We start from the raw sequence: 23,973 nt of genomic DNA, 5'->3' as shown, positions 1-23,973 counted from the left end.
CGACGACAGTTTTTTCGTAAAAAAACTGAAGCGCGCGCGCGCTCGCGTACTCCCGGTTATTTCTTTCCTTCTTAATTACGAGGGGCGCACTATGGCGATGATTAACTGAGAAACACCATCTGTCGCATGCCATTATTAAAATTATAATTGACTTATACGCCTACAATATCAACGAGCTAGAAATGCTGTGGTACCCGACATCATCAAACGTCATCCTAAACGCTCAGTAAAGTCACTCCCAAAGAACTCCAACTTTTCCATTCATAGAACAGCTTCCAGTCGTAATAGCCATTCATCTCACGATCTCGCTTGGGAATAGTATCTTGCGAGCGTTGGCCTTGAAGTTCACCACCCCCCCGACGACCGCCAACACTCTACTTGTACAGCCCGCAGCCGACCATAGAACCTTCCCTCTCGAACGACAGCGAACCGAAAATCTCTCGGCGCGGGGGTCAAGTCCACAAATCGCGGAACTCACCCGTTGGATGGAAAATGAGGCGTTCTTTCGTTCCAGCCAGACCCATCCTCTTGGCCGTTGATCTTTGCTTCTGGTGGTGTGAGAGAAAGCGGAATGCGACTGAGATATATGCAGCCTGCAGTGGCTCTGCATGACGACAGCGAGTTTGCAACTTTTGTTCACCACTCACAAGTCAGCCTCAACCGAGGAAGGAACCTGGATGCATAGGTATAACGGCCCGCCTTTTGATTCAATTGTGTGAGGAATCCTTACAGCCTGTGCTCATGGAATTTCGGTAAACCGGTAGGAGTCCCGTGTGGACAAACCATGGAAAGCAAGTCTGAATCACATGTCCCTATGGCTGCTGCTTAAGAGAAAAGGGCTTGAATTACGTTGCTATATCCTTCTTTACTACTCGGGAATCCTCTTATGTGCTATTACCTAGCTTGTGGTTTGTTCAAAACTCGCTTTGGCAATAGTGATTTGGATCCGGACTTGAACCCGTGAATGTGTTTGTCCACCCAAGTTTCGCCGAGGTATGCATGATGGTTCGCAATGCCCGTAGGATTACCTCTCATGGGTAGTCCCATCCTTCCAATGTTGCCTACGCCCGCTTGCTCTTTCTTTAGATTATACCAACACTACATGTATGACCCAGCACGCACACAACCCCCATCAATCGAAAGCAATCAAGGTTCTATACGAAGGACGAACACCATCAGAAAGTGCTAATGAATTTGTGCTTGTTAAAAATTGGGGAGATCGATTGCTTCGCTCTCTCTTTCTTTCAAAAAATCCCCACGCCCCATACATCACAAATGAGGCCACCCAAGGAGGCAAGGCCCTATAGCATATCACAGAAGAGAAGTTAAAGTAAAGTGGGTAAAGTAACAAACGATAAGCAATAACAACAGCAAAAACATGTGTGGTATAAGAATTCGCAGACTAGTGGTATATGATGTGCAGCCAGCAAGCAGCAAACTCCATGACGCCATGAAAAATTCGACAAAAACCAAAGGCAAGGGGGCGGCTGATTGGCAGAAAACACCCCGCTGAAAGCAAAGAAAAACGTGTCGACGAAGTATAAGTCGCAAAGAAGAAAGGGTTACAAAAGATAAAATCGGGGGGTTAAAGTGAACGAGTGTTGTGTTAAAGGGGGTGGTGACATGCGGTAAAGGGGCTTGGCTTCAAGGTCCACAAAGATGACAGACAGACAGCTGCAGCTCTTGGTGCCTTTTCACTCGCTTGCCTGTCATGCTGAAAAAAACCAAATCTCCTTTGTTGTGATCCACAACAAGAAATGGCCGGTATGAAAACGAAGGAAGAGAAGCAAAACATAACCGACCACGCCAGGGTCAACCACGCATTTGCGTCCTCTTTGTGCCGTAGTTGTAGCCCTGCTGTGACAAGTTTCCTGCCTATGTACACCCACCAGGCGGCAAACACTAAAGACAGGCAATAAGTGGTAGAAGTGAAAGGGGAAAATGGGCGGTGAAGCGAAGAAAGAATCTACAAAAGCAATGGAAATTTTGCGTGTTGACAACACGGTGTTGGGTGATGGCAGGGTTCAATTCGGGCCACCTCGGCGTCTCCGGCCACGGCTAGGGCCGTCGGGGCGTTGAGCAAGAACTTCTCGCAAAAGGGGATCGTCTTTGTCCTTATCGGTATGATGTACTCGTACATGTCTGCAGTATCAGTGTTAGCATTTAGTTCTCGCGGGCCCAAGGTCACTTAGGTGCTAATGCCTACCTTTGGAGGTTATCAGGACGAGGATACTTGTGCTCTCGGTCCGGACAGAATGGGCACACATAGCCTGGCGAATCATGCACCAACCCATGCCTGATCATCTCGTTCTTACGCTTGAAACCTCTTCCACCTTCGCCTCGGGAACACCCTGGTACGGAACAGTAATGAGGTCTCGCGGATGAGTGAACATTTGCGTGCGAGTTTAGCAAGTACTGCGTCTGGAACGGTGCAGCATTGCAACCCTGGAACTTGCACACATAAGTACCCGTATGGCTGGTTAGACCATCGATGCTCATTCGGTCGGCTATGGATCCGGGTGATGTTGCGGAGGGATTCATGTGACTGCGCGAATGATCCGGAGCTGGGAGTTCTGAGCCGCTGCCATAATCGTGCGGTCGCTGTATGCCATTCCCTTGAGAGAAGTAGTACGGCGAAGCAGGCTCCCGGCGGTATGGGTCGGATGCCGATTGTGGCGGCGATGCATGGTTCGTGTAGGAAAGCAGACTGGGAAAACCTGGAGGAGAGCCGGGATAAGGTTGATGTGGACTGCGTTCGATTATGGGACGGGACAGTGGATTGAGAACCGCCACTCCTAGAGAATCCCTAATGGATGGAAGCGTCTGCTGTAAGGCCCCTTCAAACACTGGGGATGTCGGCTGGATTGGTGGTAAGCCTTCGGGTAGACTATTGGGTGTCAGGGGGTTTGTAGGTGAAGTAATCGGAGGGATGCTTCCGGGCTCTGGGGGTGAAAAGGCAATTCCTCGTGGGCTATACGGAGTCAGCATCGCAGGCTGGGTTGACCTGTCTCTAGCCTTATCCGCCTCGGCCCGCCTCGCTGCTATGGTTGATTGAATCGTCGCCGGTGGCGCACTTTCCTTGATGGTATCATGCTCGGTGATTGGCGGCGTGGGACCTGCGTCTGCCTCTTCCTGCTTGACACTGGGAGCGCTGAGGTTTTGAACCACACCCAAGGCACCAGCTGCTAGCGACTGCAAGCTATCAAAGCCACCACCGGCATCAACGTCCCTGGAAGGCGGCTCGGCTGACATGTTTCGACGCCGAAGGCTTAGGTGGAGGTGTTCAACGTCATCGCGGTCTTCCCCGTTGAATTGAGGGCTCTGAATGATATCATTACCATCCATGGAGGAATTGCCCGGGCTGTCGGGCTCAAGGGAGTCGTCTCTGTCGGTATCGGAATGTTCTGATGGCAAGGCTTCGAGGCCGGCTTGGATGGCAATCTCTGGGCGTCTCCCTCCGTCAAGCATTTGAAGCAAGACGGCATCACCCTGACTCGGTCTTGACTTTATGCGGTGACGATCAGACCTTTTGTTTCTCGGACTGGAAGGAGGACTGACTTTGGGGTAGGGGAACTCGTCCAGCGAGCTCGTTGGTGGCCCAAGCTGGGGGTGATAGGGCTTCATCAACGGGCTATTCTGGGCCAGTAGTACCTCATCTGGATCGTAGCGATCTCCAGTGGGATCGTAGGCAAGAGTGGAAGCCGCCGTCGTACTCATAATTTCGCGTGTCGTCGGTGCTCTCGCTCGCGGAATGAACGTCTATCAGTTCGCCATCGAAGATCGGGCCGATACGTGGATGTTGTGATCCGTTGACCGTAGGTCGCCCGTCATGTACTGCAGACAAGTTTGTTCTTTTCCACCTCTTGTAGCAACCACTCGTGGGTCACCGGCCGTATAGTTTCGCCCCGGTCGTTCCTTAGTCCCCGTCAACAAAGCCCTTCCCGAGGGCTCCCAACTCCCAACAGCGGTCCTGGTAAAGTCGAAGTCGGAGTATCGGAGATGTGAGTTCGCGCGCAGCTGTGACCATGCGCTGGGGAACGGCAGCGTAGGGCGGCGGGCATGTAAGAGCCGCAAGAAGCAGCCCGGGGTGTATGGTGTGTGTGGTAAGGAGTTTAGCGGGGAGAGGGTCCAGGTCGAAGTCGCAAAGCAGATCGGAAAGGGCGTGTAAGAACGCGACGCTGGGGTATCAGGCAAGCGGGAGCAGCCTCGTGACTGATTTGATTGAGCGGGGGGTTGTAAATTGCAAGCCCGAGCCAGATGGAACAAGCAGATGGGACAGTGAAGCGGGCGGGGGGCTGGGCGTCTGGGGAAGCTGAAGGCGCGGAATGCGGCTCAAGGCCCTGACAGCAACGGCTGGTGGATATCCGGGACAAGGTAGAAAAGGAGGGAGATTTGAAGCAGCAGCCAGAGAGCGATGGACGGTAGTCCCGTGTAGACAACGATGGGGACACAAGGGTACTTCTTTAGGGTGCAAGGTCAAGGTAATCCGTATTCCGTGGTTACCTTGGCTACCAACCAGGAGTCGATCCAGTACAGTTTGTGTATAAGTAGGTAGAGGTAGGTGAGGCCACCGAGTCTCTTTTTGGCCCGGAGATTCCCACACCGTTGCTTCCGTCCGGTATTTTTTATGCGGCCGCTCTGGTGGGTAGACGTGGTGGTCTAAATCTTCGGATAGTCTTGTCAATGGTTGAAGTGTCGTGGGCTGCGAAGCCTGGAAAGAGGCACAGAGAGTGTAGCGAGGCAGTGGAGGATTCGTCTAAGATTGGGGTGGATGGGATGGGGGATCGTTAACGGTTTAAGCCGCAAGGCAGTGGCAGCCACCAACAACCTGGACGGAGGAAGAAGGTTGCAAGGGTGCAATGAAGAGGGCCAGCCCGGGGAAATCACATTTCAGAGCGGGATCCCAAGTCGTTGTAAGGTGCAGCAGCCCGATGCGATGGAGGATGGGAGGTGCAGGTGCAGCTGCCCACTCACCATACTGGCTGCCCACTGGCTGCCCACTGGCTGATGCCCTGTTGCGTGAGTGCGACCAGAGCTAAAAAGAGTGGAGGCGGGGAGGGGGAGCCTGAAGGGGACCCAGGGCAGTTGGAGTAAATGCGACTGGGCACCGTGCCAGCTGAGAGCTGTGGTTCGTTCGGCTCGTTTAGCACACCTCACCTCGGGGAACTGAGGCCCGGCTGTGAAATGATCAGGGGTCTCATCCAAGAGTGCCAAGGTCTCTCCCGGCCTGAGACATACAAGAAAGGATGGCTTGCCGCTGATGGATTTCCCATTTGTTGAAGATGGCGATATTTTGGAGATGTTGACAACCCCCAAGTTCCGCGGCTTTACAAGAATTGACCAAGTCTAGGTCTAGGGGCCAGCTGACAATGCTTGTTGTGGAGTAGGTTGATGGATCTTGTAAGTGAGGAGAAAGGAGGATGCACTCGGCGAGATCTGATGAACTCTTGTGCCCAAGCAGCAAAGTTGGTTTTGATGGGGACCATGCCAGTATGCCTCTTTTGATATTGGCACGGTCTCAAGGTTCGGTCTCTGGAATGTGTCCGTTCGCTTCAAGGACCTCCTCCCGTCGCTTTCGTTCTTTGACTCCTCTCTTTGGCGCATTTCTTAGGTGGGGGGTTCATTGCTGTGCTATGCTAGGTAAGAGCAGAACAGATGAGCAACGGGCAGGTGGTGAACAGTTGAACAGGTGGGTGCAATGATACCGTATCTGTCCGTCCGCCGGTTCGTGCGATTCCAACTGAGCTGTGCTGGGACGGAGGGAGGCACAGCCCGAGAGAGTGGTTGCGGGGACTTGTGAGGCTCCTTTTCCCGTAGGGATCCCGATCCCGTCTGCCCGTCCATGCGGCGGCGCCTGAGCGTTTAGAGGAACGACATGCGAGATATGGCTGGCTGACATTGCACCTACTGTACCCACGGAGCCACGTCTCGACAGGAACTGGGTAAAGGTCACAGTTCCATGAGAATGGCAGACTGACGCCGACACGAGTGTAGCGCTGTCAGTTGTCAGTGCCTGTCAGGCGGGGGGCAGTGCCACAAGCCTGGAAACCAAGATACCGTACATAGTACATGGCATCTTAGCTGTCACTGTTGCTATAATTATTGCGGTGCTGTGTGGATGCAATTGAGAGACAAATGGACTCGTCGACGACTCGAGCGGCAGACGGGCACAGAAGTGGCAGTGGACATCGGCAATGACTGACAAGAAAGGGAACCCCTCGATATCGACAATGACGTTCAACGCATCTCCGCTTTCAGGAGGGAAGTCGAGATTCACAATCCACCATCGCAGCATCCACAGGGGCTCTTTGCAGTTTGAAAGAGAAAGAACGAGACAGGCGCCGCCCAGGCCCCAGGGCAGCGATGGCAATGATGGTGTGTGGGGACATCGTTGCTGCCCTTTCGACTACCAACTCAATGCCATCTTCCCTCTGTTTCAATGTTTCAAGGTGACTGCATCACAAGATTGATCCATCTCAACGCTCGTTTCCATGTCGCTTTCTTCCCTCATTGCAGTGAAAGCGTTTCACTCGGCTCAATAGAACCATAAACCAAGAACCATGATGACTGGCAAAAGAAACAGTACAGGTGCTACTCAATGACAAGAGGGCGGGTAGAGTACCTCACCTCTACACTACGCACGAAACCCACCTCCAGGCGAGTGGTTCACGAACCAAGTTCAACACACGAACGGCCGGGAGGTACTGTAATCTCTCATGACCCCACCATGCTGAGGCAGGAAAAGGGCGGGGATGCGAAATGGATGCGAGAATGCCGCGTGCGAAGGATGAGCCTCCTTCCTTCCTCGCGATAGGGATGCCATGCCGTCTGTTCCAGTTAGAGATGCAGCGGTTGAAAAGCTTCCGCACTTTCGGGCTGCGTTTTAAATCGGACAATTAGGTAGGTACAAGATTGGCACTGCGATTCGCCCTCTCTGATTCGGTAACTCACCATCCCTCTACCGGTGCCATGTCAGGTATGTCTACACGTTACCATGGGATGCCGAACATTTCTCAAACCAATATTTCTGATGACGAGGACCCAGAATATCGGACGTTATTCGAAGTGGACCATACGGGCGCAGGTGAGAAGAAAATGGACAGATTTTGACTCACTCAACGGTAAAATGGTGGATGAGAACTGGAAGAACTGAAGAAGAAGCTCCCTTTCCTCACTTCCTCACCGGGCTGCTTCCCGTGCAGTCCCATGAGGTGATCCGCCATGAATGATTGACTCGCATATCCACTCACCCACAACTGACCCGCTCCGACGACGACCAAGTGGAAACAACGCGTGCAGGGTCAATCGGCATCGGGATAGGAGACTGGGGCCTCTCTTGTCACACTCTCCACATTTTCTGGGGTCTTGCGAGGTCCAGTTGAGATTGGGGCTTGACACTTGACAGCTTTTGGGGGACTTCACTCTTCAGATCGGACTTTGGAAGAATGAACAAGTCGGGGTCAATAGAGCTTCAAACTTCAATCTTGGGTTGCCTTGGCCACCGATGGGAGATTGCACTGTCTGTCTGGTCTCTCTCACTCTCTCGTCTTTGTGTTGCCTGTCTTGTGCTTTTTTCAAGTTCCCAAAGGATTTCCCCCGTCTTCCAAGTTCCCCAACCGAAGCGAAACCTCCGAAGCCACTCAGGATGTCCATCTGGCTGATTACCATACTGTGCGGTTTACTCAATGGGCCTATCAAAGAGAGCGACTGATACTGCGTAAGCGGCTCAGCTTGCGCGCGGCGACGGTAACCTCAACTAGGTAGGTGCTAGAGTGCTCTCAGGCAATTGGAAGTTGGTCATGGTCGGTCGCGATTGTGGACTTGGACATGTATTGGCTGTATTTCTGTCGTCAAACCCGGCAAACCTTTTAGGAATATCATATTGGTGAACGTATCGGTTGATGACGGCAGTCATCCCGAAGAGAAGGGTCCCAAAGGAATGGAATGGACGACAACCTCCTCATCAACATGTGTCGGTTTACCAAGCAGCACGTGCTGCTGTTTTTAGCCGCTCCCCGCAGTCTTGAATCCACGAAAGCGACTGCCCTCTTCAACTGGCCGAACGGCATTTCTTACGTATTTTTCCCTTCAAGAAGGAAGCGAGCGCTAACCTCGCGAGGACCGCTTGAAAGGAAAATCGTCAGCAGTCAGGACCCAGAAATTATCACATACATACATTCGGCAATAGCTAACGATATGATGCTTCTCAGATCGGGTCTTGGTACATACAATGAGGCGAAAGGTCGTCGATTTCGCAGGCTACCCATGCGATATCACATCACGGGTCTGGACCGCCCAAGACCCTGGCAAGCCACCGAGCCATATCTCAAACAGCCTCCATTCCTTTTCATCTTTCTCGTTTCCCCTCCCCGATAGCGTGCTGGTGCCCACGAAAGGATTTGGGTGGGTGGAAGAATCAATGACATGTGCCTAACCAGCCGCATGATGTCGTTTGAACTCAGCCCAACTAAAACGGAATGCACATCCCCGCACCGCCGGGTCATCATCCATACCTTCAACGACCAACGAGCGACTTAAAGAACAAATCAACCTACAATGCGTCAAAAGCACCATGGGTTATCTCGTACAAATTTGCTAACACAAAGTCTTGTGCTTCAAACATGTCAATGACACCCGAGCGCCATCATACAGAAGCAAGCATCTCGGGTTGGGAGGCATCAGTCCACAGTAGGCGCTAGGCGGTCGGCGCTCAGACAGGACAGGTCTTCCGTCTCTTACCCTCGGTCAACTTGAATTCGCTTCGTCTTTTGTCTGCTTCTCTCAGATGAGCCCAAGTTGCTGCGGGTGTGGGTGGCTGACCACGCGGGCAGATCTCAGTCATCGATGTATCTTCCATTGAACGCTCGTCGCCATGCTCGTTACTGTGCATTTCGCCGAGGATGATTGACCCCTGTGACAGTGACAGTGGCATCAAGGGTGACGAAGAAAGTTCTGGCAAGTCTGGTGATGGTGGAGTAAATGTGAAAGAGGGCAGAGGGGGTCGATTTGCGGTTATAACGCCGTTTCTTCCGCATCCTTGGTCTTCTTCCTCAGAGACAGAAGATGGTTCAGAGTCTGCCCACAGACCTGGCTGGCGCTTCCGGGCTCTGATTGTCAGCGGAGGAGAAGACGGGCCGTTGCTGCTTAATGGGTGACCTATGGCCCCGTCTCCTCGTTGGTGGGATGATGATGATGATGATAGATAGGAGGTGGGCGGCAATGGGGTCGGGTTTCTTGGTAAATGGGGCGATATCTTAGCATCTATGTTCTCGCCTCCATCTTCTTCCTCCACGGGTTCTGCCATCATACCTGGCTCTTGTTCTCCATCGCAATCGTGCGCATCTGTTGCCGTACCGAGCTTCTCGATGAAAGGACCTAGCCGGATCTTCTTGGGCTCCCATGAAGCGGCGTTGTCATGCTCAAGACGTCTGAAGAGAGAGTCATCTTCCTCAGACTCGCACATCCAGCGATGTATAAGAGCTTGGCGCGCTGTGAGCCGGTGCCTGCTGTTGTAGGTGAGACATCCGCGAATGAACTCCTTTGCATCGCTCGAGATGTCTTCATCTGGACGGAGGCGGGATGTTTGAGGGTCAATGGGGTCGTCTTCGTCGTCGTCATAGGTTGGGGCGCCATCTTGAATAGTAACGTCACAGCTGTGGTCACCAAAAATGATGTTGAGATAACGGTCAATTCTGCCTTGGCTGGCGAAGTCGAGATGACGAAAGTTCGGAAGTTCCTGGAATCCAGAGAAAAGCTGAAGGCAAAGCATCCCAATGGACCAGATGTCGGCAGACAGTGAGTGACCTCGCTCGGAGTTATAACATTCGCTGAACCAATCGTTAGCATTGATTCTCAAAAATCCAGTGAAACAAGTCAACTAAAAAGGGGAAGTCAGAAACTTACGGGGCGCGATAGAAGGTTGTTCCAACCTCGGATTTTAATCTTCCATAGTTGGTGACAGCGGAGTCCCCAAAATCGGAGAGGACCAGCCTGTAAGAGACATTGGGCGCTATGGCACAGAGAATATTCTCTGGCTTGATGTCTCGATGCGCAACCCCTTTCTTGTGGATGTAGTCAACAGCATTGAGGATCTGGCGTATAATCCAACGTATCTCTAACTCGGGGAGTGTCCTCTCGCGTGATAGAAGTGAGAAAAGATCACCACCAGTAGCCAGTTCCGTGAAAATGTATCTAGAGCAACGTTAGTTACCCAAACGTGTCCGCTGACCATGATGGAAGTCCTACACAGAATGCTCTGATTCGAAGGCGGCCTTGATGGAAAGAATGTTCGGCTGACGACTTTGAATTAGTGAAGACCCTCTCTGTGTGTCGTTAAAGATCCCTACATGATCGAGATAGCTCAGCAGCATTGCCTCTTGTTTGATTCGACGGAGTATTTGATGCGACCGAGGCCGTCTATCCAAGTTGTGCACTTTGCAAGCTAGCTGCTGCCCTGTCAGAGCATCTGTGGCCAGGTAGACAGCAGCATGGGCTCCATCTCCTAACGTGCGGTCTTTCACCAGATAACGGTCCTCAAGCAGCTGGAAACTTTCAAGTTAGATCATGACATGAACGTTTTAATCGCACACCGTTTACGGTACCTTGAGCTCCTCTCGCTGGCGTGCAGTGAGACAAGGGAATGAACTTCCCTCCTCGAGCTGGTAGAACTTGAAAGTAATGTAAGAATCGATAGAGATGATATCCCCGTTCTGGAGTAGTCTTCCCGGAGTGATGCCAGGCTTCTTTCCAACACACTTTTTGTTCAGCAAAGTTCCGTTGGAAGACTGCCTGTCTCGCACAAACACAAGTGGTGTATGGCGGCCTTCTTCGTCAACAGTGATGGAATACAGCTCAAAGTGGTTTCTTGAGACCGCGGAATGGGCAAAGACAACGTCATTATTGTCTCGGTCCGTGTCACGACCAATTCTGACTGTCTGGTTTGGCCTGATGTAGAAACCGCCTGGACTTACGACTCGAAAGTTAGGGAGCACCGGTTGGAGGAGACCAGCAGAGACGGTATGACAACATTCACGGTCTGCCCAGGATAATGATATAGGACCTACCTCTGGTAGGAGGATTGGTGCTAGTGTCTTCGAAAGAAACACTTGCCACAGGCTTGTCCGACATCTCGAGCCAGATCTCAACACAGAAACAGGTTGAGCAAAGGATGATAAAAATGATCAAGTAGAGACTGGTAGTCCTCGACTCATGAAAGCGTTGATCTTGTCACTTGTGGCCGCATATGGCATTGACTGTTCATCGCCAAACGGGGCTTTGCGGATGGATGAATTGATGTTGGAAAGAGTTCAGGATCACAGGAACGAGAGTTTTCACTGAGTGGGAGGCAAGTCGATACCTTGACATCGGCCTTTCTTTCTCGTTTCCAGCCATTGTGCAAAATTTTCACGCACGGCAGACAGATCGTACCTCCCCTTCATCAGAATGTTGCAGTTTGGAAGTGAAGTGTCGCTGGTTGAGGCTCGCCAGGCAGGCAGGCACGAAGGAGTCGAGCTCCGAGTCGAGCTTCTGATGCAGTCCAAGCTCTCTTCCGCAGGAGCTTGGGCCACCTAGGGCAAAGGTCGCACACCGCACGGACTGCAACCAAACAAAGAGCGACAGCTTTTGGCAATTTGGGCTTGCGTCACCTGACTTACCCCACAGGGCTGCTTGCCCTGGAGCCCTATTAGATAAAAGTTCCCCCTCCTCCTCCGCAAGTTGAAACTCTTTCCCATCACCAACTCAAATTCATCTTTGAATCCAAGATGTTCGTGCTGCCCTCCCCCACCATCGGCTCTGCCGCATACTGACATCCAAGCAGTTCAAGATGAGAGCGAAGTGGAGAAAGAAGCGCGTGAGACGCCTTAAGCGCAAGAGAAGAAAGATGAGAGCGAGATCGTAAGTTTCACCATGGACGCATCGACCATTGATGCTGCTACATTCGCCACTCTGGAGCATTTGTGCTGACTCGATCCCAGCAAATAAACGCCTCGCCTCACTCGACCCAATCAGCTCTTGACTTCATCCTCTAAGCCATCAAACAACTTGGGCTCGGTGTCGACTCCTCCTCAACACGGAATGACGCCACATCGGTCGCTCTGAAACCTCGCGGTGATCAGGCGAACTCAGGGTTCCTACGGAACATGCACCCCTCGGGACATGCTGCACATCAAACTGCGGCACGCACAAGAACGGAACTGTTTGTTGGTGGATATGGTAGTGGCTGGTTGCCTGTCAACTTATGGTTGAGTAGCAATAGGGACGTTTACGGATCAACGCCGGTGGAAGCAAACTGTCTAGTTTGGGAATGCGAATTCGGGATACCAGTCGCAACATCAATAAAGGCCGCTTCGCTTCATGACACAATACTTCTGTATTTCTGTGACGCTCGTGAATTGCATGCCCTTGAATCAAACATCTCTCGCCGACAGCATTTATGGCATTCTGCCCTCGAACTGACATCGAATTTGGACGCCAGGGACCGGCAATTTTGCGACGTCCATGAACATTTTTTTTGACAACGCTGTAGGCCGTGTCCCACATGCGCAAAGGCAAAGGAATCGCGTCCCTGTAATTTTGATTGATCCCCTCAATGTCTTCGTGGTTGCTCAGAGCTCTTGCGGCTTGCTGCGTTTTCTTCTCTTCGAACAGATAAATACCAATTGATTCTTCGCGATGACCAATTCGCGTTTCGCACTCGCTCAAAACAATCATCAACATATCACATCGTCGTCATCGAGTGTGTTGTGCCGATTGCAAAGGCGGTAACTGATACGGGACCCCGGCAGGCGGCAGAATTTTTTTCTGGCTGCGGGATCCACTCAGAAGTTCAGACAGCGACTCTCCAGCTGCATGATCCATTTGATTTGGCGGGACTTCACGACTCCAGCACATTTGTTCGCCCGCAAACAACCACCATGGGTAGCTCATCAGACAAGAAGCGCAAGAGCGCTGAGGATACGACATCCAAAACCAAGAAGACCAAGGTCGACTCCGAGAAATCATCCAAGTCGCCAAAGTTCATCAATGTCGGTGCCGTGAAGAGGCCGCAGTATGCGCCTCCGGTCGTTGGTAAGCACATGTTGATCGGCTGAAACCATGGCCGACAAGTCCCAATGGAGGAAGACTCTAACATGCGACCCCAGCCGCGACCTCGGGACTCGCTCTCTCTTCATCCATACAATTCCAAGCCTATGCCACCCCGGCCGACAAGACCTCGAAGCGCAAGAAGAATGGCGCGCCCGCACAAGAGTTGCTGCTGCACTCTGCCAACCACCGAACGATGGACTACACAGCTCGCGAGGACAGGACGGGCGACTCGTCAGACCCATATCTGAAGCACTACATCGGCATCTTCAACCCCAAAACCGCCGAGGTCGAGATTGTGGAGGCGCGCAAGACGGTGCTCCGGGGTACAGTCAGGTCGCAGAAGGCCGTTGACGAGGCAATGGAGGAGAAGAACCAGAAACAGGTAGGCATGGAAGTGTTGTTTAGGGGCATAAAGCCAGAGACTGACGGCACAACAGCAAATGATGGCCATGAGGAACGAGCTCGGCGAGGCATTCGGTACCAAGAAGGCGAAGAAGGCGATCCGCGACGTGACCGAGAACGCCATTACATCCCAAAAGGTAGGCCAGAGCGAACTGGTGATGATGGATGCTATCAAGACCGCCACCAAGGATATGTCGACCAAGGAGGACCTCCAAGCCGCTGTCGACAACGCCCGACCAGTACCGCGCGGCAACTTCGACGCCAAGGACATCGCCGACGTCTACGTACCAGCCCAGATTATCGGATCCGAGGTTCTGAACGCGATACCAGTGATGGATTGGCAGGAGAGCGTCAAGAACCTAGAGGACATCCAGGTACCCTCACGCTTCGTCGCCAAGCGCGTCTCCAACGTAGCAAGCAGCGACGACGCGGTGCATAGACTGAGGGTACTGCGGTACCTCTTGTTCGTCATCATTTTCTGGAACGCCACCTCGCAAGGAAGGGAGCGTGGCACAAGGAGTATTGGCAAGAGGGATAAGCTGCGCGAGGTGATGGCACCAGCGCCTGAGATTGTGATCGAGAACATCCGCCGCAAGTTCTCGGACGGCGGCGTTATGCGCAAGACGCATGTCGACCTTCTGATGACGCACTGCTGCGCGTTTGCCGAGATTATCGACGGCTTTAGGGTCAACACGATCGACCTGAGGGAAGATCTCAAGCTGGAACAGAAGCAGCTCAACCAATACTTTATCGAGATTGGTGCTCGCGTCAAGCAGCAGAAGGTCGCCGACAAGATGGAGAACTTTGCCGTGCTGCAGCTGCCTCTCCAGTTCCCCAAGATCAGACTGCCGGCGAGGAAGAGGTAAATCATTCTGTACGGAGCCGGGATCACGGCCACAGATCAAATCATCAAGTGTAGTTAGATTATGCACCTTGCAAAATCTCCACCCAGTCCTACATTGCACATTTTGGCGCCTACTCTTGGAAGCGCGCTACGAATTTCTGGGGAAGGGCATGGTTTTGGCGAGAGAAGCGAATGTTCAGCAGGAAGTATGGCCGCTTCCAGCCGCAACCACCATGGTGTGTTGTTGAGACACGCAGGCGACATCCAGGCGCTGGCCAATCACAGCCCCAAGCGCCTAATCGAGAAGAGAGCCATGACTTGTACCGAACTATATGAGCATGTTGCGGAGGTATCCAGCAGTTATTTTGCGGTTCGGGCAGTAAAAAGTTACGCTTAAAAGCATATGTCATAGTATAGACGGTGTAGAGAATAGTCATGGAAAATGATGGGCCATGAATGCATGGCAGGAAGCCCATTGTCTCACAATTTTATAAGCCCTGAATGGTGTCAAAGAGATGCAGTGACATCTAAAGCCATGTAAGAGTATGGCCACCCAACAAAACTCCATCCCCCGAGTTCGGGTTCTGCGTACATCAATACTTGGCCAACCTCTTCGGGTATGTCTACTACCGATATCCGCACGGACCAGATACTGAAGATTGGAACTGAACTGATGATGGGCTACAAGACGAGTGACGGGGGCAAAGATGATTAAAAACTTGAACCAGCTAACGCCAGTTGAGCCACAAATATCAACTTAACATATATAAAATGAAGGTGCCTGGTGGATCATGAGCTGATATCAAGTTAGCCAACGACCGGGCCAGCATGAAAAGGAAGCAAAAAGGCAGCCATAGGGTTGGATGGACATCCGCCCTGTCGTCACCTTCTGGCCGCTGTTCCGCTGGCCGCTGGCCGCCCCGCGGTGTGAGATGCCGTCGGTAGGGCTGGACCGAAGCCGATCACCCAACATGGAACGATGGAGTCCCTTGTGCATCCCCAAGCGTCCAAGACTTTTGTCCGTCCCTCGTTTCCCCTGGCCCGCTGCCCTGACCACCCCGTCCGTCCTTTGCCGGCCGCTTCCCCTCGTTGGACCCTTGCGTCGTGCGAACTGAAGGTCGAGAAGTGCTTGAGCCGCACTGCAATCGAAAGCCACGTGGGGACAATCCCCACCAAGCGACCAAGAGCCAGTGCAGTTTTCCTCACCGGCACCCGGCCCCAACCAGCTCAAAATGGTATGACGACATTGCCTCTTTTAAATAGCTTTTGGGATCTTTATTTCAGACGCGTCTCACTCTCAACGATCGTTTTCCATGAATTACTCGCTTCTTTGAATTGTCGCTTCATTTTTGCATTTGCACCCTCAATTCACCTTTCCCCATGCTCCCTGTTGTCTCTGCTTTCAATCTGAACCGCCATCCTCAACAATTTTGTGTTGGTGACGGTGATAATAGGAGTGCTCAATTCACGACGCGTCAAAGTTGGAACGACGGTCGAAATGTCGGGGCAAGGGGGCAATTGCGATTTTTTGAGGTGGTTCGCATTGCCGGGGCTGGTGCCTGCAGCGCATGGACCAGTTTTTGTGGTCTCGGAGCGTGCTGATTGGCCAGAGCGGCTTTCTTGGTGCCAAGCACCTGGCAGCACCCACCCAGTTCCATTCCAGTCCTGAAGGGAACGAACGCGCGCGACGACCGACCGCCGACTGTCCACCACCTTCCCGTCTCCTCTGCCGCCGCGTTCCAGTCACCGGTCACTCATTCACTCTCAGCAACACTGCCAGTGCACTTTCACGCCAGTCGCAGTCTTCCTTTGCCCCTGCCTCTGGCCCCTTGCCTTCCTTCTCTCTGCACAACAATTCACGGCATCTCTGAGGTGAAGCTACTTAGGTATCCAGCTTCTCGATCTTCAAACCTGGATCTCAACCATCAATCACCCTCCATCCTAACCTCAACGACTGGAGTTTGCTTCAAGTCCTCCTTCACAGGAAGTTATGCGCGCGCGCGAGAGGAGTTGCACCGCACTGCTGCCTCCCTCCACTACTACAACCTTTACATAGCTCTCGGCACCAACAACACCGGCACCACACATCCCGACGTCGACTCTCCCACGAGCAGTCTAGTCTAGTGTCGGGCGTGTGTGTTCGGGTGTATCTGCGTGTCTGCGTGTGTGTGCATTTTGCATTACAAAACCATCGTCGTCGCATTCCACCAAATCTTACTACCTGCCAGTGCCTCTCCTAGATGCCCTTCGACGTTCTGTCTGGCTCTACCTCAATTACGCCCTTGAATAGGTTTTGCTCTGTCCGAACCTCAAGGCAACTCCGACCTGAACTGAAGTGCTCCGCCGATGCTGCATTATCAACGCTACCAGCGGCCCATCCCACCGTCTGTTAATCGTCGACCTGCCGACCATAAGGTGAGAGCGGAGTGTTGACCCAACTTCACTCTCCATCTCCAGGGCAAGCCAGAACATTGAAACTGTATGTGGCTCTTTCCTTTTCTGGGGTTTGCATCCTTCTCATCCCGTTCCTTTGCTTCCTATTGTTTCCCGTGGCGTGTTGCCGCATTTTATTTTGCTCGGCACTGCACAGAACCTAACACGACTTTGTACATGCAGGCTACTAGGTATTGAATAACTGTCATCAATAAACATCGGATCGAAAGCCGGTCGCAAGCTCAACAATTCACCAACAGCCAGCTTTTTCGCCATTCTCGCCATCGGCCCTCGAATAGGCGTCCATCCGAACCAACCCTACTATTGTCCACCACACCCACCCAAGTCCTATTCACAGCTATTCGTTGCAGCACTTATTGGATCACATTATACCTAGCCATTTCGCCCCCACCATCAATCTGCTATGTCTAGGCGCAAAAAAGACTTTCTCGCGGATTTCGACCCTAACAAATCCGACCCCGAAGACGAAAACTTTGACCCCATTGCCGAAAAACAGCGAACGCCGCGAAGTGCAAGGAAGCAAACAAGCACACGTCGCCAAAAGAACAGAGGCGCTGCTGGCGGTGCGCGCAGGCGAAACAACCGATACAAAGGGTCCGACATTGAGGACGACGACGACGACATTAGCGAGAGCGAACAAGACGTCTCTTTCGGCGAAGAGGAAGACGAAGAAGAGGAGGACTCAGACGCTCCCGTCAACGCTACGGGAAGGCGGGTGCGCCAGGCTGCCGCGAAACATCAATCATACAGGGAAAGCAGTGAAGACTCAGACGAGGTCCAATCGTCTGACCAAGATAAAGACGTAGTCCAGGAGACCGACGAAGAGCAACACAGACCCTCGATAGAAACTCCTGAACGGAGTCCCAACAACAAGAAGAAGTCTCGCATCGTCGTGCTAAGCGTCAAGACAGCCGCGAAGCCAAGCTCACAACGATCAAGACGTGGCACTGCCGCCAAAGAACCAGCAACAATGGCTCCCCCGACCCGCCGCTCTACTAGAGCCCGGACGGAGGAGACGGACGAGCCGTTGCTCGAGCTTTCCAACTCAGGAAGACATACCCGCGTCACTCGCGCATCAAGAAGCAAATCACCCGAAGCCATGGGCCACCCCCCCAGAGCTACCCGTGGTGCCAAGGGTATCAAGAGACACCAACCCCCACCAATCCCCGAAGCCTCCCACGAGGATGACGACGAAGAATTCAAAGTCGAGACGGATATACCCAATGCCGACAATGTGGACGAGTTGCCCGGCGACGCGAACATGACCGATGCGCCTGCTGACCATCAGGAAGAACACCAAGAGGGAGCTGCTGAACAGGTCGTGGAGGATCAAGATGCTCAACAAGTAGCTCAAGAACAGCCTGCCCAGATCGAGAGCCAACCAGCAGCGGAAGACGCCGATGTTGACGACGAAGACGATGCTCCGATTACTAGGCGGACTCGTGGGGCTAGAGCCGTCACATCTAACGTACCTACCTCGAACACAGCTGCAGCAGCTGAGCCAGAGGCTGAAGGACTCAGGAGCCGCTTGAGGCGTGGATCTCGCCTGAACAAGAGGTCGCTCGCAGAACCTAGTAGTGACTTTGAGCCCGGTGACGAGTCGGGCGATAACGAAGCCTATGCCTCGGAGGCTTCAGTCAAGAAGAAGGGTAGTCGTAAGGCTTCCAGTGCCGACGAGTCTGCCGGCACACCCGGTCGTGGACGTTCCACCCGCACCCGCGCTGCCAAGAGGACTCGCCGTGCCCAGGACTCTGGCGATGAGGAAGTCGAGCCGGATCCGGAGGAGTTGGCTGAAGAACTCGTAGATCTTCATGAGAGCTCACGCTTAGGGCAAGGAAGAACTCGCCGTCGCCGCTCACCTTCCATTGTCTATGAGGAGCCCGCCGGCAAGAGACGTCGCACCAACAAGCGTGTCGATTATACCATCCCCCCCATCGACCTGGCCACCCTCGATGCTGAAGAGGATGAGGAGCCAGTGGCAACCCCAGCAAGAGGCCGCAAGAGGAACGCAGGCGCTGCAGGATGGGATCGTCCTTTGAACACCACCTATGGCCCATTTGGCGGCGCAAAAAGTGGTGCTCTGCTAGGAGGCCCTTGGGGCACCGGCGCCACGGGCGGCGTTGATTCCGACAGCAGCGACGACGAGATGGTTCAGCGAGCCGGTCCTGGCCAGAACCCTATTGGCATGACGCCCACTTCTGCCGCTCCCCCCGTTGGCTTATTCAATCCTGCGGCTCAGACCCATAACGTGGACGGCTTCGGTGGTATTGGAGGCGCCACACCTCAAGTTGGCAAGGTGAAGAATCCCAAGGCGTTTGCGGATGCGGATCCTCTTGGCGTCGATATGAGCGTCGATTTCAGCAAAGTTGGTGGTTTGCAAGGCCACATCGACCAGCTCAAGGAAATGGTCCAGCTTCCCCTCTTGTACCCCGAACTGTTCACCAGATTTCACGTTACACCACCACGAGGCGTCCTTTTCCACGGTCCGCCCGGTACCGGTAAGACTCTGCTTGCCAGAGCCTTGGCCAACTCGGTCGGTTCCGGAGGCCGCAAGATCAGCTTCTACATGCGCAAGGGAGCTGATGCTCTCAGCAAATGGGTTGGTGAGGCTGAGAAGCAGCTGAGGTTGCTCTTCGAGGAAGCTCGGAGGACGCAGCCAAGTATTATCTTCTTCGATGAGATTGATGGCCTGGCTCCTGTGCGGTCTAGCAAACAAGAGCAGATCCATGCCAGTATTGTCTCTACCCTGCTGGCGTTGATGGATGGTATGGATGGCCGTGGCCAAGTCATCGTCATCGGTGCCACTAACCGCCCCGACAACATCGACCCTGCCTTGCGTCGTCCCGGCCGTTTCGACAGAGAGTTCTACTTCCCCCTTCCTGATATCGAAGGCAGGCGATCGATTCTCGACATCCACACTAAGGACTGGGGTCTGTCGAATGATTTCAAAAACGAGTTGGCCCAGGTCACCAAGGGATTCGGTGGTGCTGATCTCCGCGCCCTTTGCACCGAGGCAGCTCTGAACGCCATTCAGAGGACATACCCCCAGATCTACACCTCTAAGGAGAAGCTTGTTGTCAACCCCGAGAAGATCAACATTGAGGCGTCCGATTTCATGCGAGCGATCAAGAACATGGTCCCATCATCTGAACGTTCGGCCTCATCCGGTGCCATGACCATTCCCAAATTCATCAAGCCACTTCTGGAGAAGCAGTTCGAAGCTCTCGTTGCGCAGCTCGATAGGGTTTTGCCTCGCCCAAAGAAGACCACCGCGCTTGAGGAGGCCATGTATGAGCCGTATAAGGATCTCGATGGCGGGTTCGAGAGGGAGCAGATGAGTCAGGATTTCCAGAGGTCGCGTATCTATCGCCCTCGCCTGCTCCTTTGCGGAGTGGCCGGTATGGGACACAATTATCTGTCAAAGGCTGTTTTGCATCACTTGGAAGGTGTTCACATTCAGGATTTTGGTTTGCCTGTTCTGCTGAGTGATTCAAGGGTAAGTCTTCATCAACATCGTTACCTCGTGGAATATGGACTAACGTTTCATCATCTAGCCCGCTGAACAAGCCATTGTGAGCCTCTTCACCGAGGTCAAGCGACACAAGCCGAGTGTCATCTTCATCCCTAATGTGGATGCTTGGTGGGCGACCCTCAGCGATGCCGCCCTGACGACATTCACCACGATGCTCAAAGGCATCCCACCTACTGAGCCCATTCTTGTACTCGGCACAGTGGAGACGATGCCTGAACTTGTCCCAGCAGAGATTATGACCGAGCTGTTCGGCTTCTCGAAAAGGAACCGCCCCGTTATCCCCGGTCCGGACCGCGAACAGCGTGTTATGTTCTTTCTTCCCGTCATCCAGCACCTGTGGAAGGCCCCTGAAGAATTCCCGGATCTCTCCAATCGCAAGATGCGGGTGCTCGACAAACTGCCGGTTGCCCCGCCGCCGCCACTCAGGGTTCCTACCAAGGAGGAGGTCAAGCTTCAGCGAAAGTGGGATTTTCACGCCCTGAACTTGCTGAAGGCCAGGCTGCAACCGATTATGGATCAGATCCAGCGCAGATATCGCAAATTCAGACAGCCCGTCATTCCCCCCAACACGATCAGCTACCTTTTCCAGGAGTCTGATCCCAACTATGTCCGTCCCGACGTGGGCGAACAGGAGCAGCGGCCTTTTGTCATCTCAAAGGACCAAAATGGCGTTGCCGGTCTTCTGGACACCAAGACGGGCAAGTTTTACTACAACCTTGATTCTACCACAATCGAGGAACGCTTGGCCAATGGCTATTATGCCCGTCCGATGGACTTCTACGAGGATGTTAGGCGTTTGCTCCTCGATGTCAAGACTATCGGCGATAAGGACTACCTCCCGAAGGCGAGCGAGATGGTTACAAATGTGGAGATTGATGTGTTTGATATCGACCTTAGCTTCAAAGCACAAGGCGTCAACTTTGAGGATATCTACCAGAGGCAGCTCGAGAGAGCGAGGAAGGCCGAAGAGCGTCAGCGCAAGAAGGCGGCTTTCAAGCCCATGATCGACAAGATCCAGTCTGACTTTGCCGAGACCCAGGCGGATAGTGATTCTCAGGGTCCTGTCGGTGTTGGATTGCCCATGGCCAACCAGACTGGCCACACAACGGCGGCTAGATTCCAGGTCATTGCGAGCCCCAAGTCGAACGGAAACCCCAATTCCTCCGGATCGCACCCTCTCACTAACGGAACGTCGAACCCTTCCAACCAAGGCGAGACGGGCCAGACAGTGGAGGAGGAAAGCACTTTGCTCTTCTCACAGGGAGTTGAGATCAGCTCGCCGCTTAGATATCGACATGCTCAACAACAACAACAGCAGCAGGGCAGAATCGTTACAGAGTCCACGAGAGCGACGGTCGGCACATTTTCTCAGAGATCGGTGCTTACTTCGGTGCCCCCCGGAGTCTCGCCGGCTGCCATCCAAAATGATGCTTCAAGCACCAGAACGTCTGACCCCAGCTCGGACCGTGGCGAGTGGAGCACGCAGCAGACAAATGGCCAGCACAGCATCCCTCGCGGAACATCGCAGTTAACTGAGAGCCAGGAGACGAAAATCAACCGCACGGCCGCATCGCTCGTTGTCGAGACCGGCAGTCAAAGCCAAAGCCAGAACAACTCTTCTGGCAGTAGTGGCCCGTGGCCTCATTCACAGATGGCTGGTATTGCGCAGGGCGTTTTACTGCCGCCTGTACCTGAGGAGGCCGAGGCCCACGAGACTAGCGAAGCTCCGGCTGATGGCCTCCGTTCGTCGTCCTCCAAGGACCAACCCCAACAGGGTGGCGGTAACGGCGACAGTCAAAGCAGCAAGCCTAGCAACGACACTCCGGACAGCCAACAGAGTATCGCGGAAGGCATACGCCTTAGGACACTTGCGATCGCAGACTGTCTCGAAAGGGTTCTGCACGGCCCCGTCCGCCCTGGCAGCACCGGCAAGAGGACGGATAGCTCCCCGTACATGAACAACAGCCCGGCCCTTGGCCGCAACAACGTCCACCTTCCTCCCGGTCGTCGTGGCACCACGGAATCGTCCCAGCAGACTATCCTTAATGATGGTAAGGTCTGCGAATTCTGGTCCTCGCTCGTCGACCGCACGGCCGGCTGCACCATTGAGCAGATGGAGCAGATCCACAGTCAGCTCATGTATATGATCTGGGAGCACCGCCACGAGTGGAATCGCATGCGTCTTCTGTCGATGCTCGTCGACAACTTCAACGACACTTTTGCCGACATCCAACTTGTGCAGGGCATCCGGTTTGATGCCCAGGGCCAAGAGCAGCGTGAGCGTGAGAGGAAAGAACTTGAGGCCGCTAAGAGCTCGTTGCAAACTTCTGCTCAGTTTCAGCAGGGTCAACTAACCCAGGCTCAAAGTGCCGTTGCTGCTGTTCCTGTTGGCGCACCTACCTCTACTGGCGCTGCTGCCGCTGTTCCCGTCGGCGCTCCAGCCTCTACTGCTGCCGCTGTTGCTGGCGGAGGTATTCCGACCCCTAATCCTACTATTGCTTCGGCCTCTGCCCCTCCTACCGTAGCCCCTTCTGTTACTAATGTTCCTGCCGTGGCTGGAAATGGCGACAGCCAGGGTACCGGTAGCAGCACCAGTAACAGCCAGAAGAGTGCCGGTTCCAGTAACAGCCAGAAGAGCAAGAGTGGTAGTGGTACTGGCAGCGGCAGTGCAAAGACCAGTAGCCAGAAGACGCCTACTAGCAATAGTACCAGCCAGAAGAGCAACAAGTCGGGCAGAGCTGCGGCGGAGGATGATGGGTTGCCTTATTTCTTTCTGAGGTAGGGGGCTCACAGAGGAGTGAAGACTAGGGGAGGAGTTGTTTGAAAGAGTATGTTACTGCCCTTGTATGGGGCATTTGAAGGGTGAGGGAAGAACTTTTATGAGAGAAAGAAGAGGATACTTGTCACGAAGCATGGAAAGAGGATAAGACCACAATGAGAAAAAAGCGAGTATGTATCAAGTCACTTGAGTCAAAGTCAAGTTCAGCATCATGAGCGCAAGCGCATGGAAAAAAATTGGAGGAGAATCGGAGTGTAAAAGTAGACTGGACTGGAGGGACGGAGGGACGATTCCACATTTTACATGTTTTTTCTTCTAGTTGCTCTTGCCTTTCCCGCCTCATTAACCATTCCCTATGGTATCTGTTTATTGTTGCTACTTTGTTTATGTAGCTAGAAAAGGGGCTTTGGTCTTCTCAGGTTAGGTTAGCTGGTTAGGTAAACCCTTTTTTGCTTGGGTTAGCTGTTATAGGACACTATACTATGCTATACCTTGATTACTGCATTAAGTCGATAATTATGGAACTTACTTATTGATTGTTCAAGATTATGCAATTCACAAGTGTTACACAAACCACCTACATTTCAATCCGGGGTGATATTAATCACGTCAGCCATCCATCCATGTAAGCCACTGACCTGTTGAAGCCATCTATCTATCTGTACACATATGAACATGAGAGATGGGCGGTGAGCGGAGCTAGAGGCTGATGATGTACATGGTACGTAGGTATTGTGTGACGAAGAAAAACTCGGGGTCATTTAACGAACGGAAAGCGGCGCAGGGCGGTAGGGTGGTAAGGCGGTAGGGCGGCGCAGGGCGGTAAGACAGTCCAATCCCGTCATCACTGCTTGATCTTAGTGAGTAAGTTGCGGT

General features: G+C 53.2%; 4 protein-coding genes across 4 annotated transcripts, besides 2 other annotated features; 2 read left to right on the top strand and 2 right to left on the bottom strand.

Moving 5' to 3' along the window:
• Positions 1-33: 33 nt before the first annotated feature.
• SMAC4_05322 (uncharacterized protein) lies at positions 34-5,618 on the bottom strand. Its single transcript, XM_003346379.2, has 2 exons — positions 2,207-5,618; positions 34-2,142 (listed from the first exon to the last, which is right to left on the bottom strand). The coding sequence occupies exons 1-2, from the start codon at positions 3,715-3,717 to the stop codon at positions 2,025-2,027; spliced, it is 1,629 nt and encodes a 542-aa protein (XP_003346427.1). The 5' UTR covers positions 3,718-5,618; the 3' UTR covers positions 34-2,024.
• Positions 5,619-8,710: 3,092 nt separating this feature from the next.
• On the bottom strand, positions 8,711-11,127 carry SMAC4_05321 (uncharacterized protein; the record flags this gene model as incomplete). The annotated part of the gene is made up of 6 exons (XM_066090266.1): positions 8,711-9,827; positions 9,904-10,191; positions 10,246-10,292; positions 10,347-10,541; positions 10,602-10,960; positions 11,064-11,127. The coding sequence occupies 6 exons, from the start codon at positions 11,125-11,127 to the stop codon at positions 8,711-8,713; spliced, it is 2,070 nt and encodes a 689-aa protein (XP_065946844.1).
• Positions 11,128-11,824: 697 nt separating this feature from the next.
• Positions 11,825-11,895: a sequence feature (Short protein (SMAC4_13640, WPJ63352.1) was converted to a misc_feature.).
• An 80-nt stretch (positions 11,896-11,975) lies between these two features.
• Positions 11,976-11,982: a sequence feature (Short protein (SMAC4_13640, WPJ63352.1) was converted to a misc_feature.).
• Positions 11,983-12,881: 899 nt separating this feature from the next.
• Positions 12,882-14,701, top strand: SMAC4_05320 (uncharacterized protein). Its single transcript, XM_003346377.2, has 3 exons — positions 12,882-13,068; positions 13,143-13,468; positions 13,524-14,701. The coding sequence occupies exons 1-3, from the start codon at positions 12,915-12,917 to the stop codon at positions 14,352-14,354; spliced, it is 1,311 nt and encodes a 436-aa protein (XP_003346425.1). The 5' UTR covers positions 12,882-12,914; the 3' UTR covers positions 14,355-14,701.
• Positions 14,702-17,189: 2,488 nt separating this feature from the next.
• SMAC4_05319 (uncharacterized protein) lies at positions 17,190-23,618 on the top strand (the record flags this gene model as incomplete). The annotated part of the gene is made up of 2 exons (XM_066090265.1): positions 17,190-20,282; positions 20,341-23,618. The coding sequence occupies 2 exons, from the start codon at positions 17,190-17,192 to the stop codon at positions 23,098-23,100; spliced, it is 5,853 nt and encodes a 1,950-aa protein (XP_065946843.1). The 3' UTR covers positions 23,101-23,618.
• Positions 23,619-23,973: the final 355 nt, after the last annotated feature.

Source organism: Sordaria macrospora, chromosome 4, assembly GCF_033870435.1.
Source record: "Sordaria macrospora chromosome 4, complete sequence".
Lineage (NCBI taxonomy): Eukaryota > Fungi > Ascomycota > Sordariomycetes > Sordariales > Sordariaceae > Sordaria > Sordaria macrospora.
Note: the sequence above shows the minus strand (reverse complement) of the source record. Positions and strands in the feature narration are given on the sequence as shown.

Coding starts and splice junctions, on each gene's coding strand:
- SMAC4_05322 (XM_003346379.2), bottom strand. CDS start 3,717: ATGAGTACGACGGCGGCTTCCACTCTTGCCTACGATCCCACTGGAGAT. Junction 2,143..2,206: donor CGTCCTGATAACCTCCAAAG/GTAGGCATTAGC, acceptor CTGATACTGCAG/ACATGTACGAGTACATCATA.
- SMAC4_05320 (XM_003346377.2), top strand. CDS start 12,915: ATGGGTAGCTCATCAGACAAGAAGCGCAAGAGCGCTGAGGATACGACA. Junction 13,069..13,142: donor GTATGCGCCTCCGGTCGTTG/GTAAGCACATGT, acceptor ATGCGACCCCAG/CCGCGACCTCGGGACTCGCT. Junction 13,469..13,523: donor AGGAGAAGAACCAGAAACAG/GTAGGCATGGAA, acceptor ACGGCACAACAG/CAAATGATGGCCATGAGGAA.